Source organism: Lathyrus oleraceus, chromosome 6, assembly GCF_024323335.1.
Source record: "Lathyrus oleraceus cultivar Zhongwan6 chromosome 6, CAAS_Psat_ZW6_1.0, whole genome shotgun sequence".
Lineage (NCBI taxonomy): Eukaryota > Viridiplantae > Streptophyta > Magnoliopsida > Fabales > Fabaceae > Lathyrus > Lathyrus oleraceus.
The window spans coordinates 294,592,496-294,611,149 of record NC_066584.1 but is presented as its reverse complement, the minus strand read 5'-3'; the positions used below and the strand labels follow the sequence as shown (position 1 = coordinate 294,611,149).

Sequence of the window (18,654 nt, the reverse complement as noted above, 5' to 3'; positions counted from 1 at the left end):
GTTGAGATTCTCATATTGTTTTCTCAAGGACTGAAGCTTCACCTTTTTCACTGATGCGTCACCACCATAACATCTAACCAGTGTGTCCCACGCAGCCTTTGCTGTCGTTGAATCTGCAATTTTCTCAAACACATTTACATCAACACATTGATGAATGAAGAACAATGTTTTCTGATCCTTCTTCCTTACTTCCTTCTGCGCGTTTTTCTGTTCATCCGTCGCATCTGCTGCTACCGGAACATAACCATCAGTGACAAGATCTAGAACATCTTGAGCACCGAACAGTACACGCATTTGGATCATCCAACGATTCCAGTTTTTACCGTCAAATACTGGAAGTTTGGTGTTCATGTTGCCGTTTCCGTTCATCTTTCTACCTTGCACAGTACACTCAGATTTCTCACACAGTGTTTCCCAACCCACAGAATTAAAAATTCTGATCAGATTTTGTTCAAGATTCAACACGAATCTAAGAATCAAAATCAAACACACAAGACCTCACGTTCACTCGTGTTTCCCGTGTTTCCCAATGAATCCGATCCGAACCGGAGCTCTAGATACCAATTGTTGGTGCAAAGGTAGACTGAAAGATGAATATTCTATTAAGAGAATGACGGCTACAAAACATGATAAAAGTTACAATGATTGTCACCCTATTTATAAGCTAAAACTAAAACTAGGGTTACTAGAATAGGATAAAATACTAAAATACCCTCTAACAAACTTAGGGGCTAAGAAAATAATATAATTAATAAATATGAATTACTTCTAATAGTTATCAATATATTATTTCGCACCGGAATACAATGGCACCAGAATATACTCCACATATCAAATTATATCATATAATTATTTACGTAGATATTTGAAAAAAAATCAATGTAATTCGATGCCAAATAAGAAACATTTTACATTCAATTCATTATTATTAATTTCTAAAATAATCATTTGAAAACCAATAAATTATATTATTTATTAAGAGATTAATTGAAATACACTGTCAGTGTAAAAGGATTTTACACCATCAGTTAATTATTGACGTTGGATATTAAAAGAAGTTTGACTTTTATTTTAAAAATCTATAAAGTAATACAAACGGGTGATGGTGATGAACCGACGGTGTAAAACTTTTTACACTGACAGTGTATAGTAATTAATCTCATTTATTAAATTGAAACTCTGGTAGATGAAATTTAGCCGCATTCACATGTCAAGCTAGTATTAATTGTTCGATCTTAATCATATAATATTTTAAAAATAAATTTGTTCTTTTAAAATTATTAATTTTAAATCAAAAACGATCAGCAATGATTGAATGCGTAAAGCGCAATTTTTTTTAATGCAGAGAATCTGAATCCAAATATTGTAGACATGGTATACCAACGAGGGATATTGCTTTTGAATTTAAAAATAAAATTATTGAATTGTGCACATATTCATTCTGTTTGTATTTGTTATTGTGCCGATACAATTAGGTTAGAATAAAACAGTTATACATAATTAAATGGGAAACTGCTTTTTCATAAAGTATTATGCTAACTTATATTTTAAAGGAATATATAATAAGCATTCTAAAAATGAAAATGTTGAGTTTTTTTTTAGGTTACTCTTAAAGAATCGGTGGTAGTTTATCAAAAAAATATATATAATTAGTTGCATTAGTAAATTTACAAGTTGAGTAAACTGAAGTGGGTATTAGTCGCAAATTTACTAATGTATTAATTTTTTAATGAATATTAAATAAATAATCCACAATTTTTCAAGAATAATATAAAGGTCACCAATTTTACTCCGTTCATTCATACATTTTTTTTCTATTTTAAAAATAATTATTTCATTTACAATATCAACTTAATGTTTAATATTTTTTCCATTATTAATAAGGGTTAATAAAAATATTCTAGTAATTAATATTAATTATATCCTTAAATTCAATCATCTGTTCATTTTTCTTTTAAAATCACCTATAAGTCAGATAAAACAATTTTGCAAGACATAGAGTATATTAAAAAATACAAATTTTAAACTTATGAAAAAAAATTGTACAAAATAAGGTAAAAAGAAAAAAAGTCTTTTTACATTTAATTTCTTAACTTGAGTAAGCATTTTCCTAAAAAATATTAAGAAAAACTAGTCAAGTTTGACAGGCAAAGAATGTTCTAAAGCAAACATTACGTTGTGAAAGCAAAGGATAATATCTAACCAGTTGCTTGGAAGAATAAATTTATGAATCATAACAATTTCATTGAAAATGACACAATGCTCAGTAGTGTGCTAGTATTGCTTTGGAGTCTTGAGAATGCAACTACTACGTACATTATAACTTCAAGAAAATGTTAAGTAACTAACGTGTAATCTTATTGTTATTTCACACTATACTCAACATGGCTTGAAAGCTAGTACAATGAATACAAATGCAACAGAAATTGCAGAAGTGTCTTACAACTTAAAATGGTGAATACTGCACTATATTGCTTTCATCAGATTGAAATAGCTAGTATATATCACTTACTACAAATCCTATAATAAATAACTCCAATAGCATAAACATAAATTCTCGCAAACTCAAGTTGTATCCTATAGATTTAAAATGACAAACACAATTCACTCATGTAGTCTTTCTGCTCCTTTTTCATACTCTACCAGCATCCCGAAACATATCTGGAACACTTTGGAACATGTTCTTAAGGGACATTCATCACTTGTATTGACTGAAACATATCTGAGACAGCAATGACAAGGTCACCAGATTTGATCAAATTTCTGGCCTTTAGCAATGAGAAGGTTTTATTGAGATTGCTTTCCATGTCGTCGGAGAAGCTGAGACGGAAAGGTATCAAGCCCCACTGGAGGTTCAGACGTCTTCGCACAGACGGAGTCGTAGTAAATGCAAAGATTGGGCAATCGGGTCGGCAACGTGACAATAGAGATGCCATGTGCCCTGTCTTTGTGTAAACAAAAAGTGCATCCACCTCTAAATGATTGGCTGCCAAAGTTTAAACTTGTATTAAGATACACTAAACAACCCAAATGAAACAAAACCCAAAACATAAAAGGTGAGATTTTTGCTTAACTTGAAAATAAAAAACAGATTGAAATTTATACAAACGTGAAAGTGTGTTAATCAGTCATCAAATATTATTAGTTTTTCAAATATAAAAATCATGACTCTTTATTGAATAATGTCAACAACACAGCAAACTTCTATATTATTGTATGAAAGTAAAAGACAATAATGCTGAATTATCAAAAAAGGATTTTCAGCGTATAAGTTTTTGTTGGAATTTCCGCCTTCATTGCAGTCCGCCCCTAGTCGTCTAAATTGCGGTAATTGGCTTGCCTTCATTGCTGCCTCCAACACCTTCATTGTGTTGGGTTTGAAAGGGTGGATTTAGTCCCACATTGCTTAGAGATATGGTTTGTGGTGTGTTTACAATAAGTGGGGGAAATTCTCACCTTACAAGCCGGTTTTATAGGGATGAGTTAGGCTCAACCCAAATTCTTAGAGTTTCTTTAAACACATTAATTACCGAGATTATCAAACATAATTAGAAAGCAGTACACCAGCTTATGATTAACTTTGAACTTTTAATGTATATCTCAATTAATAAGATAGATTGCAATAACAGTTTAAACAACAAGAACAAAATAAGGAAAATAGACAAGGCAAGAAGTTAAGACTGCTTACCCATCTTTGCAGCTGAATTGCAGATTTCTTCAGATATTCTTTCTGAAAAATAACTCCCAACTGAGGGAAGTTGCGTAGCTTCATAGCGTTTCTCTTCCCTCCACCACTTTTCGATTCTCAAACTGACACTCCTTAATACAGTTAAGGCCTTGTCAGGGAACTGGCCCATTGCTGACTCACCAGAAAGCATCAAAGCATCGGCACGTTGCCTCACTGCTTCAGAAACATCTGCTACTTCAGCTCTTGTAGGAGTTGGATACTCAATCATGGATTCAAGTAGCTGAGAGGCCACAATAACAGGTTTATTCCTTTGCCTGCAAACCTGAACAATCCTTTGCTGAGCAGCTGGAACCTGTTCCAAAGGTATCTGAGCTCCCAAATCTCCACGTGCCACCATAGCTCCGTCTGATGCTTGAATGATCTCCTCTAAGTTCTTCAGTGAATCAATACTCTCTATCTTTGCAATGACTGAAATATCACTGTATCACCACATTCATCACAACACAGTTCAGTCTCGACTATCAATATTAGCATTGTCAAAGAATGTAAAGCATAGTTATTAACAGCACACTATTGCATCACTATGGCCGTGAAGCGCGTCACATAGTGCACTCTGGCTGCTTTTTAATGCATCATGTTGTATTTCGGTGCCATTACTGTATATAGCAACCAAAACCGCAGAAGTTGCAACACAACTGGCTGGAGCAATACCAGGGCCATCTTTTTAAGCAGTAAAAAGGGCATTTCGTCATTCTCTGTTAACAATAAAACGTTTGATATTGAAACCCTTGCTTGGTTCTCAGCTACTGAAATACACATCTCTCCCCTTCTCTTTGGATGTGAATCCTCCAAAACAGTACTCTCACCTGTATCAGTCGAGCTAAGCATCAGCCTTTTCCAGCAAAGTCCTGCAACTATGCTTTGTTCTTCTTGCTGTCTGTTCTCAGTGTCCTGGTATTATGTTGTTCATTTTGCTTCCGGTTGCCTACCATATATCAGGTTACCTCTGTTTCTCTTCTAATTTTGTTCTCCTAGACTATCTTACCTTATCGGGTTTTTTCATTTGTTTAGACTTGTTTCAAATATGTGTGTTTAACTAAAATCCATGACTTCTAATTATTAATTAATTATGATTAATGAAAAGCCCAGATAATTGATTCACATGGGTAGGTATGATACAAAAAGGATAAAGGCAAACAGAAAATTTTTAAAAACTAAATACAATCTGGTTTAGATAAGCTAAAACATTTATAAAAAATTCAATTATAAACTATATATGCTGATGATGATCACAACTTACAAAAAGATACCAAACATCACAATTAAAAAACAGAGGCTTATCTTTCTCTTATCCGTTTCAAACTATACTTTTTCCTAGTAAATATATCACATGTATTTTTTTTTTCCCTAACCAAGGTCAAAATATTGCAAAAGATATCACCAGTCATATGTAAAAGAAGTGTTATTGACTCTATTAAATTGATAACAATTTATTGTTTAACACTAATTGTAATTGTATCATATTCATCTCCACATTCTCGTCATTCAGAAAAGCATGGTTTCAAAGTCCAATTTACCAAGAGACAACTCTGTCAACTGATGAAGTCATTCACTACCAGTGTTGTTGGAGGTTGGTGTTATTTTTTAAGCCATCCTTCAGTGTTCTGCTCATGTTGTTTTCAGAAGGTTTTTTTCCCTTCAGAGGTGCAGAGAAACTGTTCTGCTTTGTTACATGCCCTAATCTCCTAGGTTCTTTTTTTTTTGAGAGAGGTTATCTTATCCTCTTTGTACCTTTCTTCTCTTCCTTAATAGATCTCTTTCTCAATCCGGGAAAAGAAAAAATAGCATAGAAAATAAACACCAAAAAGCAGGAAGGAAACACAGAATAGTGCCAAAAGGTATGTCTAAGGTGCTGTGGTGAGACACCCGCACCAGAGAAAGGGTCAGAACCTTTTTGGTGTATTAAGAGAGGCCCCTTCAGTCAGTTTCACTTTTGTGGTACCTTATAGTGCTTTTCTGGTTCTGACAAGGTGATCGCCACTCAATTCTTTGAAATTTACATAGAATTTCAAACCAGAAAGGAAGTGCAGTTAAAGGTTCCAAAGGTATATGCATATGGTGCTCTAACGTATCTGAAGGGTCAGATCATCTGATGTTGGAGAAAAGGCACTCAATCTGCAGCATCTTCAGTGCTTTTCTGGTTCAGATAAGTCATTTATCTTCAGCACCTCACTAAAATTATCATGTTAACCAGGACGAAAAGGCTAACTCAACATGAAGGCTTACATAAAAGGATCAATTATCAAGTTACTTCCAAATATTGGAAGAGGGTGGGACAGATTTGGATGACAGAAAAAATATGTAAGAACATTGAGGTCTAATAGAGGAATTGAAACTGAACCAGATATGATCCATAATTTGTGGAAAACGGTTGATAGTGCTACTTGTCAATTGTTGTTCCATAATACAAAAAAAATGGGTAAATATTTAGGTGCAATATGTCAATACTGTAATGGTAATAGTTCTAGAAATCATACGATGATACTTTAAAATAATAGAGTTCTCGGTTCATACCTGTCACGAGATCTTGCAGCAATATAGCTTTTAAGATGAGTAATAACTTCAGCAGATTTGACAAATGAAATGGCAATAAAATCAACACCCTCAGCAATACCAAAATCAATGTCTAACCAATCCTGGATATGGAAAATGAGATAAAAGAAAAATAAATCATTTAGGATAGATAGCTTTTTTACTAATGGAAATTTAGCATCAATGTATAAAGAAGTTGAAATCCAACTCAAATAATAAAACCATAAAACTCAATGCTTTCATGACATCAGAATTCACTGCATATATATGATGAACCATGGTAAATAATTTGCCATCATATAAGGTTTAAACTTCATAAAATTTAAGATTTTTGACATCTCATCAATTTGAACCAAAATTAATTTATTCTAGTGTTATCAACTGTGGATCACAGAAAGTAGAGATTCGTTCAAATTTTGCTACGCTACAGCGCTATAGTCCCACTTAAGCCTCTGCTTGACATATCACTTTATACTAAATAGTGTACCACAGAACAATAGCGATTTTGCAAATTCCGCTTCACTATAGCCACTATTTGACAATACTGCCCTATTCATAGCCAGCATGTTTTCCCAAGGCCCACATAGTTTATTAGAGTAGTAGTTCAAAATTAGGTGATTTTCCCAAGGCCTAACAGGTATATTCATTGTTAGACCATAGATTCTGTATGATAATATATATTCTAAATTTTTAATCTCCACCAGCAAAAAATTTATAGAAGAAACCAGTGCAGACAAATCTCATACAATCACCTCGCTCCACCTGTCCCATTCTATTATCCTCCACATGCACATTCTTAATGAGTCTGTCATTAAGAGTGGGCCTATCATGTGTCAAATTTCTTGGTTTATTTTACACAGTTTCACCCCCATGTCAGAACTCAGAACAGCCTATGGAATCTAAAACCTTGTTCAAGGCTTAATCATGCAATACCAACTGCACTCTCTTTTAGCTTTAATGCAAATCACCAACCTAGTGCTCACCAGCATTGTTTCTGGCCAAGCCTAGGCAAATCCACTACTCTGTTCTGCCTGTACTTTATTTAGTTGCTTTTTTCTATGTTTGTGCATCCTATACCTTTTCTTCTTCTATTTTATTGCTAATGAATTGTTTTTTATTGTTTATTTCAGTTATGTGTGAGCGTTTGAAGTTCTAAGAATTCTGAGTTCATAGAATATAGAGAAACTGAAAAAGAAAAACCATAAATCTTAAGAGATACAAAAGAGTTATTCATACAATAATAGAACTAATAACTGAACTACTGTAACTGCCTGAAGGAGGAGCGGGAATTAGGAAACGCTGCATACTGTGAGTTGTGTGGTTTAGGTATCTTGGATACATTACACATTATATACAGTGATGGGGATGTCAAGTCACACATAATATTCAAGCCGGATTGATCCAATGCATAAATGCTTGAGTTATAATTCATGATCAGAAAGTGTATATCAAACAAAACAAAATATACAATGGATCAACAAGCAGATCAGCGTTGCTCTCTAGCAGTGAATGTTGGGGAGTGAAGTGTGAAGAAGAGCATAAAGTTGTCTGACACATCAAAGTCCAAAACCTATTGATGAAAAACAATGGATACTTGCCTAAGGTGGTTTGGTCATAACTTCAAAGACAAAGACCGTCAAAGACAGTGATGGGGATGTCAAGTCGCACATAAGCCTTGCATGAGAAATTTTGATTAAATCTGAAGATGGTACAATTAAAAGGGGAAGAACAATATATAAAAGCACTTTGTGGAAAAACCATCAAAAAGGACCTCACTCAAATAGTTATATTGAATTTTCAGCTTTTATATGGAGTTATAGTTGCAATTGATCCCTATAGTGGGCCCAAGTTTAGTCCATATTACATTATAATAAAACGTTTCAAAAACACCAATCATTAGTTGGTCCAGTGGTGATTGGCACTGGACTTGGTAGGGGGGACCATGGTTCGATCCCCGCAACTGTGATTGGGAGGTGGTTGGAACCACTTGATGCCAGAACTGACCCCCAAACCGGATTAGTCAGTACAATGGGCCAAAAAAAAAACGTTTCAAAAACAATAAGGGGCCCCAACAATAATGTTGGTAGACAGTTCTAGAAAATCATGATTTAGGTGGACTAGCCCAAAAGAGTTAATATGCAATAACACCACATCATTATCAAGTTTTAGTTCTGAGCTCAAGGTCAAGTCTGTGACAAAAACACATGTCACTCCACCAAAAGTGTAATTTTCCACCAGAAAAGATATCACTGCACTAATCCAAACAAAATAATTATAAAAAAGGATAAAGGAGTTGGAAACCTTCGAAGAGATTGTAGGGAGCATGGCGTTCCTTTCTCGAACTAAACTACCATTCCTCCAGAAAGTGAGATTCGCCCTTGGTAGCAACAGGCCAGGATCAGTACAAAGACACTTCACATCTGGACCTATCTTCTCAATGACCTCAAACCTAACCATTCCCCCATCAACCAAAAGCTCATCCCCAACCTTCACATCTGACACATTACAATAAACCAAGTAACAACAAAACAACAGTTTAGAAATTAAATCAGAAACAAAATGGTTCAGCTTAATGAAATAGAAAATGTCATTTAAACATCAATTTTGAAACAACAAAATTTAACAACTATTCAAATGGTTAACACACTTCATACCTATGTAACATCGACACCTCAAAAAAAAAAGTGTTATGTATCAGGGTTTGTATCCGAAACCGACACCGACACTTGTGATCATGTTTAAATTATTCATTTTTTCAAATTGTTACATGTGTCCACGTGTCAGTGTCAATGTCGTGTTTCTGGTGTCCGTGTTTCATTGCTTCATAGCTTCATATTTGGTTAAAAGATATATTGGTATGGCATTGTATTAATCATCTGCTTAACTTTATCAATCAAAATTTTAAACTTGTCATTTGTTCAAATAATATTTCTGTCATGAAATTGAAATTAACCTTCAGCAAAACCCTCATAGTTGACATTGATGGTACGTTGTGGAAGTGGGAGAGAAGAATCAAATGCCCTAACACTGAAAGTCCAGATCTGACCATCCTGAATAAAACAGAGAGTAAAATTCATCAACAAAACAATAACGGAAATTGAAAATTGAGTACTGAGATTGAACAAGAAGATAAAAACGAATGTATACTTCAGCTTTAGCAGAAGAAGCACCAGCGAGATCACCCATATGAATCTCACTTCCTTCCGTATCCATCATAATCGCAACCGCAAATCCCTTGTCATGGTTAAGTCTTCGAACACGGTCGATAACAGTTTTATGCCACTCTCTAGTACCATGACACATGTTAATTCTAGCAACGTTCATTCCTCCAACAGCAAGAGCTTCGAGCTGTTCAAACCCGCACGTAGCGGGTCCCACAGTGCAAACGAGTTTCGTTCTCCTGGTGCTACGGAAGCCATTCTCTTTTAGCTCTGTTTCGGTGACGGCGTCGACTTCGATTGAGCCTAGATCTGGTGGAACTCCTGGTCCTGCTCCGTTGGAGTCGGAGGCGATTATTTGGGATGTGGAGGAGGCGCGGATGATGGGGAAGCGGCGAGGGGGGAAGGAGAGGGTGGGAGATGGGAGGTGGTTGGTGTGGTGGTGGTGGAAGGTTGTGTGTGGGGGTGTGAAGAGCTGGAGGTGGAGGCGGGAGACTGACATTGTGACTGTGGTGAGATGATTGGGAGAAGGGAGTGAGGTTTTGTTTGGGGGAGGCGGAGATAACAAGGGAAGGGAACAGTTGGGAGTTGAGTTACTTGTCTGCGGAAACCACGAGGTTTTGCAACTTACAATGCCGAATTCGGTGTTGGGTTTATCTACTTTTCACAATTTTTAAATATTGTATACTAGTATAAAACTTTGCTCTTATACTTTTTATATAACATACTTTTACTTTTTATATCTAAATATAGTATAAGAACAAAATTATGTTATAGAAAAATTATAGAAAAAAGTAAATGAAAATGTAAGAATTGTTCTACAAAATAATTTCTATTCATATTATAAAAATGGTAAAATTATTTAATAGATTGGTCTTTAAAAAAAAATTCTACAACTTAGTTCTTTAAGTTATATAACGTCTACACCATTGATATTTTTTAATGATTTTGTTCCAAAAATGCATAGTTGTTATTAACAGTGCTTATAACTTTAAGTAATTAGACAAAATCAGCATTTTTCATCAAATCCCTAGAATTGTGTTCATCCTCTACCAATCGAGTTCATCTTCTCTCTTCTCCAACAATGGTTTCATACGGTATAAATGGCTCAAATTCACGAAATCTAAATTGTCATTCCATCATTTCGAGTGCAACTCATAGTAATATCGAACCAAGGTGTCCTTGAGGAGGCAAAATAGTGATACAAATTGTTATGGAGAAAGGGCGAAACTTTGGGAAGTTATTTTAGGGCTACAAATACTTTGTGGTATGTTTATTGATATCTTCTTCTATGTCTTATTTGATAATGCTAATTGTTATATGTTAATAGAGTGAAGGTTCAAACTGTGGTTGTAACTATTTTGAGTGGGTTGAAAAGGAGTGAAATGGTGAAGGGCAAACAGAAATCAACATACAAAAGAGACGTTCAAGATGCGAGAAATAGGATACAGAAATCAGCATCTTAAAGATGATGATGAAGATCCATGGAGATGACTACTACATAAAGGAGATGATGAAGAACATGTTAAAGACGTTGAAGATGCTAGTTTTTGTCATAATATTTTTAGTTATGATTGTTGTAATGTTAATGTGTATTTTGATCAATAAGTGGTGATTATGGTTTATGTTGATGTTAATGGTGTAAGACAATTTGTTAATGTTATGTTGTAATGACTTTCTTCAATGATGATGTTTATTTTGTGTCCACATTTGATGTTGAAGTTAGCATTTTCAAAGGATATGTTTGTGTCCAATTTGATGTTGTTAGATTCTGTCAAATTTTATGTTGAAGTAAGGACATAGTTTGTGCACATATTTGTTACACTAAAGAAGACTTAAAGAACATATTTGTTACATTAAAAGAGACTTCAATGACCTGTGTTTTATGACTCAGTTTATTGTAAAGATAATGGACCTGAAAATTGGATAAAGTATCATAAGGTTCCTTGACTAAACATAAAAGGCCAGTTAACCAAAACATTGGTAACGTCTTAATATCCTTCATTAAACCAAACAAAATACATAAAGTATTCATCCATAATACATTGTAGTCATCCAAAACATATAATTATCATCTAAAATACATATTTCTAAGTCAACAAAATAGCATCCTAAAAACAAAAACACCATCCAAAATACATGATCCTAGTTCATTAAAATACAACAGACAACATCCTAATGGTTTTTTCTCTTTATGGGCAGCTCAGGTGTGGTTCTTCTTGGTGGCTGAAATATTGCAGTTGGTCCTTGAAATGATGCAGTGCCTCTTCTTGGTGATACCCTTGTTTGGAGTGTAAGGGTTGGTCCATGTGGTGCATCTTCCCGGTGATACCCTTGTTTTGAGTGTAGGGGGTTGGTTGTGTTTGGCCTTGTGCAACTTGGTTTTTGTTTTTTCTTAGTAATAGCCTTGTTTGAATTCTTGTTGTTGGTTGTGTTTGGGTTTGGGTTATTCTTGGTGATAACCTAGTTTAAAGTATTGTGGTTGGTTATGATTGTGAATTTGTGTGTTGGGTTCTTCTTGGTGATAGTCTAGTTTGAACTTTTGGAGTTGATTGTGTTGCTTGAATTAGTTGTGTTTGGACTTGTGTTTATTAGGTTGGTTGTGTTTGGCATTGTTCAAGTTGGATTGGTTATGTTTGGGATTGTGCAGGTTGTCTTGATGCAGTTGGCATGAGGATTTATTGTGGCTAGATTTATCATACACTGAGCATTTATTTAGTAGCTCTTTCCTGCTAACCCTTGTTTCGAGTGTAAGGGTCGGTCCATTTAGTGCATCTTTCTGGTGATACCCTTGTTTGGAGTGTAGGGGGTTGGTTGTGTTTGGCCTTGTGCAAATTGGTTTTTGGTTTCTTCTTAGTGATAGCATTGTTTCAATTATTGTTGTTGGTTGTGTTTGGGTTTGGGCTCTTCTTGGTGATAGCCTAGTTTGAAGTCTTATGGTTGGTTATGATTGTGAATTTTTGTGTCGGGTTCTTCTTGGTGATAGTCTGGTTTGAACTCTTGGAGTTGGTTCTGTTTGGGATTGTGTTGATTGAGTTAATTGTGTTTAGACTTGTATTTATTAGGTTGGTTGTGTTTGGGATTGTTCAAGTTGGGTTGGTTGTGTTTGGAATTGTGCATGTTGTCTTAATGTAGTTGGCATGAGGATTTATTATGGCCAGATTTACTACACACTGAGCATTTATTTGGCAGCTCTTTTCTGCTAACAGCTGTTGTATCTTTTCTCTTTTCATCAGTATCTTTGTTTCTTCTTTTTTTAGGCCTCCATAGTTCTCTTCTTGATGATGGTACCAATAAGTTGGGGTACGAGGTCTCTTCCCATAAGTTTTCACCATTGGTTGGATATATGATAGGTATATAGCAAGCCTTGTAAGTCTCCTTCATATACATGGGAGGAACGTAATTTGCAGGGTCTTCAACTCTATTTTGGATGCATGTAATTGTATTGTAGCATGGAATGCCAGTGAGCATCTAACTTCTACAAGAGCACTACATCTATTTGAGATCAATTGTGATTTTATCTCTTATCACATTTATGTGCATTACTTCATAAATCATCTCTCTAGCAAGCCTTGCTGACAAATAAAATGCATTGAGTTGGTTAGTAGACATAAAATTGGATTCTAAAATTTCAATAAGTACAATAATTCTTGAAATACCTAGCCACAAAGAACCTTAAGATTTCAGCTTGTATTTTCAAAACCTTTTTAATTCCTGGAAATACATAACCAATATAAGCTTTAATCATGATTCTATTTGTTGCCCATCTGTCGCTACGCAAAAAATGACACAGAGTCGCCATCGGATTTTATTTATTCCAAGAGAAAAGAGAAAATATCGATAAAACCTCAAAGGTGAAGAAGATGGTCTCGTAACCAAATTTGGGGTCCGAAAGTCGGTTATGTAATGGGAAGGTATTAACACCCCTCACATTCATCATACTCGACGAGAACCATCTATGTCGCCTACACAAATGGGTGTCGTTTTCTAAAAGTTTATTTGCTACGATAGAAAATTATGGGTTTTTTTATTAGTGTGCTCGCCAATGATTGGGGTCCTTGTGCCTATGTATCATCATTGTGGGATGAAGAATCAAAGCTTTATAGTTCGGAGTAGAAAATGTATGTTTGTTGGTTCTTTTACCTTGAAAAAGAGTTTTCGAAGTGATGCCCTAAGGCACAAAAATGAGTTTGATGAGTTGATGTTGATTTTAGGATTTTGAAAAAAGATTGTTTTTTATTAGAAATGTGTCATACCCCAAAATTTGCCCATCAATAGTTCAAGACATTTTTCAGGGGCATTCCGACTCATTTTATGGCACTGATCTTAAAGGGACAAAAGCCCAGCTCACGAATGGCCCAATCCAGAAAATGGCCCAAACTGGCATGTTCGCTACACGCTCGCCTAGCGAACGTTACGTTCGCTACACGCTCGCCTAGCGAACGTTCGCTACATGCTCGCCTAGCGAAGCAAACGTTCGCTACCAGCTCGCCTAGCGAGGCTGACAGACAACAAAAAATTTCGGGCTTCGTTCTGAGCCCATTAGGTCATGAAAAAGGCATTATAAATACCAGCACTTCAATAACAAGAAGGAGGACGAAAAACAGAGGGAGACAGACGAAAACCCTGGCACAAAAACCCTGGAGGCTACTTTAGAAACCCTGAAGGCCGCTCCTCCGCTCCGAAGCTACCACCGCCCAACTCAATCCGGCTCGCCAATTCAAGGTTGCAATTCGATTGCAAACAGGTTTGCATTACTATTATCGCTTTATTTTCTTAATTTGCATGTGATACCGCTTTATGTTCTTAACTTGCATGTGATATTATAATTGAATTCATAAACATATTTGAGGTTTTGCATGTGAATTTAAGTGTGCCTGAATATTGTGAATGCTGAACCGTATAATTATGTGTTGGATGCCATAAGCCATGCCGCAGGTTGAAGTCATACTGTTCTGAAATTCAAAACCCGCAGCCGCTCGCTAGCACATCGCTAAGCGAGCATGTAGCGAGTATTCGCTAGGCCCTCGCTAGGCGAGGCAGAGGCGAACGGGACAATCGCTAATATTTTGTTTGTTATGTCCTATGCGTATCTGATTTATTCTATGTTAATTATGCACTGTTTTGCCTGACATTCATGCTGCTGTATTTTCTTTTGCGGTGTAATCTTCGATTACACCCCGATTCGGTATTCTAACCCGTTTGCTGAATTTTGCCAAGGTTCACATGTCCCAGGAAAAGATTGCCGTTAGGTCTTCCACTTTATTTGTGGGATACCCTTGTGGAGACTCACCCTAAATTACTTAATTAATTTTAATGTATTAATTTTAATGTATTAATTTTAATGTATTGATTTTAATATGGAGGCTCGTCCTAATTACCTAATTGACTTTAAAATATTGCCTTTAAATAAGTGATCTTGGATCTCTCTTCTGCCCTACGGTATTACGGTATAACGGTCATGTCCCGCGAATGTAGGGATACACTTAGCAACGGCCCTTCGGTTAAATCATCATAAAATAAATCATGGTCCCTCGGATGTTGCCTTCGAAAATACGATTTTGTCCCTCGATGACCCTTCGGTGTCGCCTACGGTTAAATGATGATCGTCCCTTCGAATGCTAAGGTATCCTTACAACTGTTGCCTTCAATGACCTATCGATGACCCTACGGTGACCCTTAAACATCCAAAGGGTAAGATTACTTACTTCTCAATAGTAAGGACAGTTTTACCCTCATAAGGATAGGAAATGCCCATAACGACCTCAGGAAGGTATAACTCTCAATTACTGGATCATAACCTAAAACATGTTCCACCCCTCACACTTTACACTTTACAAATCCTAGAAAATCACCACTTGGTATACATTCATACTAGAATCATTACCGAGTTATATTTTTCTAAACCATTTTCAAAATCAAATGAGATAAATACTTTGTATACATTCATACGAGAATCATTACAAAGTTAAACTCTCTTTCAAACATTTTTTAAGCAATTCACCGACACTTTTCAGACAAAAATATAAGTGATCCAGTAATTAAGAGCCCATGGATAACCATGGATACAAAGGGTGCTAACACCTTCCCTTTGTATAATGTACCTCCCGAACCCAAAATCTATTGAGGTCTTTCCTGTTCTTTTCCACCTTTCCTTATTGGATAAAAGAAAAGTCGGTGGCGACTCTTGCTATCCGCGACATTGCGATAAAAAGCAAAACACCCCAAGTCAGTTCACCGTATGACAGAACTGGCGACTCTGCTGGGGAACACTTAAAGAGAGGTTACCTTAAAAACAAGATCACTTATTCCAAATTGTCTGATTTACTTTTAAGGGATTGCTTGGGTATTTTTGAGTGAAAGATCCTACACCCGGATCTAGTGTACCTTAGGTAAGTAGCAATAGATCATCGCGACTATCCGGCGTATACTGGAATGGTTAAAATGATGGCTACGGTTAATGTGACACTTTGGATGTCCTGATGTTCCTCATGTTTACTTGAGGAAAAATTTGGCATTCGCGTGGTGTCATCAAAGCATTAACCAGACCTTTAGAACCCTAATTGACTCATCCTAGCCATTAGAAAGTAGTGAGATAACTGACTTCGGTTCCGACTGGGGTTGGTTGAGACTCGATACTACACTCTTTGAGATTGGACTTTAGGGAAGCTTCGGTCAACCACTTGGTGTTGCACTGAAGTGGACTTGAAGGAAGGTCAATGATTGGAGATCCTTCTAGAACCCGGTTACTATTCTAGGACAGGTTGAACCAACCAAACTTCAGTGGGGAGGGTACTTACCTATGGAACTCATGCAAGCCTTAAAACCTAGGAATGATGGTTGTGTGACTTGCTTGCGCTTGTTATTTATTTAACCTCATAACATCATAACATCATAACATCATGACATCATAACATTGAGCTAACCATTTCAAGGACTTAGGGATTTAACTTTGCTCTGTTTTGTATGAAAAAAAAAAACAAAAAAAAAAAAACAAAAAAAAAGTTTCCCTTTTCGGTAGTTTATGCAAAGTTAAATTCCAAAAGGCCTTGAAAACATTTCATGCATTGCATAGCATAACATAGCATAACAGGTACTCTAAAGGGATCAGTGTTCTCACGGTTTTCCTCCACACAGAAAAATGGACCTCGAACAAACTGTCAAGGATCTCCATGCTCAGAATGCTCAACTCCAGGAGATGATCTTGAACTTATCCAGGGGGCAGGAGGAACTGAAAGCTCTCTTGCTCGAGAAAAAGAAAGACAAGAAAGCTGTGAGGCACATTAACCCGGGAAGAAGGCTTAAAGGACAGGCTGCGGGAATCAAAATCAGAATTCCGAAGGATCAAGAAGAGGAAACGGAGACAGATTCAGAAGATGAGAATGCTGATCCTTTCAACCCTGAGGATGACGATGAAGATTACGAGAATGAACAGTACTCTCCAAAAGATGGCAAGTACAAGTTGCTGGAAGAACGCATGCTAGCTATGGAAGGTCAGAAGGCGCCCGGTCTGGATTTTGAAAGTTTGGGTCTAGTCTCCGATGTGATCATTCCTCGCAAATTCAAGGTCCCCGCTTTCACTCAGTATGATGGGGCATCTTGTCCTCAGAGGCATCTGAGAGCTTACGTGAGAAAGATTCAGCCGTATACCACTAATAAGAAGCTCTAGATCCATTTCTTCCAAGAGAGTCTGTCTGGCACACAATTGGAGTGGTATTATCAGCTCGAGAGCTCTGACATCCACACATGGACTGATTTAGCAACTGCTTTCTATAAACAGTACCAGTATAATTCTGAACTAGCGCCTACTCGGCTACGGTTGCAGAATATGACTATGGGATCTAAAGAAAGTTTCAAAGAATATGCTCAAAAGTGGAGAGATTTGGCTGGCAGAGTCAAACCCCCTATGACTGATCGAGAATTAGTGGACATGTTCATGAGCACACTGACTGGCCCATTCTACAGCCATCTATTGAGGAGTTCCTCATTGGGTTTCACTGAACTTATATTAACAGGTGAACATGTTGAAAGTGGCATTCGAAGTGGGAAGATACAGGCGACTATCTTTGATCCTCCGGAGACTCCTAATGGCATCACTGCCCCTCTGCCTAATCATGACGAGACTGTCAATGCTGTGGAAGATACTGATAACGATTATGACTTGGATAGCTGGATTTTCCCAACAATTGGTGACGGACCCAATAATTGGAAGGCTGAAGACACTATCCCGATTTCCTTTAGTCAGGAGTAATTGTTATTGCTATTTTTGTGTTTCAAAGCATTGTGTCTATACCCGGGGCACAATAGCTATTTTTTTCAAGGGTTTTTGTCATTTTCATAAGCATATTCATATTCAATAAATCAATGGACTTTTTGCATTCAAATATTGCGCTCTTTATCTTTCCTGTCATTTTTTCAAAACAAGCTATGTTTTCTTGCACACACGCACGTAACAGTTTTCCGATCCATATCCACTCTGGATCCTGTTGATAATAGTTCTGCTACTGTTCATTATGACTTTGAAAATCCGATCTACCAAGCCGAGGATGGAAGCGAGGAAGATTGTGAAGTCCCTGGTGAACTTGTCAGACTGTTACTACAAGAAGAAAAGACCATACAGCCGCAGGAGGAATCAATTGAAATTGCAATGGGTACTGAAATAGACAAGAAAGAAGTCAGAGGTTTCTTGGGGCACTCGAATTACATTGCCCGATTCATCCCACATTTGACTGTTACCTGCAAACCCATCTTCAAATTACCAAAAAAGAAAAATCAAGAGATGGTATGGAATGATGAATGATAAAATCAAGAAATATCTCCAAGAACCTCCAATTCTAATGCTACCAGTTGAAGGAAGACCTCTAACTATGTATTTGACTGTGTTAGAAAATTCAATAGGGTGTGCTGGGGCAACATTACGAGTCTGGTCGAAAAGAGCATGTCATACACTGCCTTAGCAAAAGGTACCGACTGTGAAACAAGATACTCACAGCTCGAGAAAGCTTGCTGCGCTTTGGCTTGGGCTGCTCGCCGACTAAGACAGTATATGTTGAATCATACCACTTTATTGATTTCTAAGATGGATCTTATCAAATATACATTCGAGAAACCTGCTGTCTCCTGAAAGAGTTATCACTGATAATGGTACTAAACTGAACTCTGCATGCAGTTCAAAATAAAACACCATAACTCTTCTCCGTACCGGCCAAAGATGAA

At 36.6% G+C, this 18,654-nt stretch overlaps 1 protein-coding gene across 1 annotated transcript; it reads right to left on the bottom strand.

Moving 5' to 3' along the window:
- Positions 1–2,336: 2,336 nt before the first annotated feature.
- On the bottom strand, positions 2,337–10,108 carry LOC127098492 (pyruvate kinase isozyme A, chloroplastic). The gene is made up of 6 exons (XM_051037098.1): positions 9,428–10,108; positions 9,234–9,330; positions 8,582–8,775; positions 6,263–6,384; positions 3,689–4,167; positions 2,337–2,986 (listed from the first exon to the last, which is right to left on the bottom strand). The coding sequence occupies exons 1-6, from the start codon at positions 9,938–9,940 to the stop codon at positions 2,685–2,687; spliced, it is 1,707 nt and encodes a 568-aa protein (XP_050893055.1). The 5' UTR covers positions 9,941–10,108; the 3' UTR covers positions 2,337–2,684.
- Positions 10,109–18,654: the final 8,546 nt, after the last annotated feature.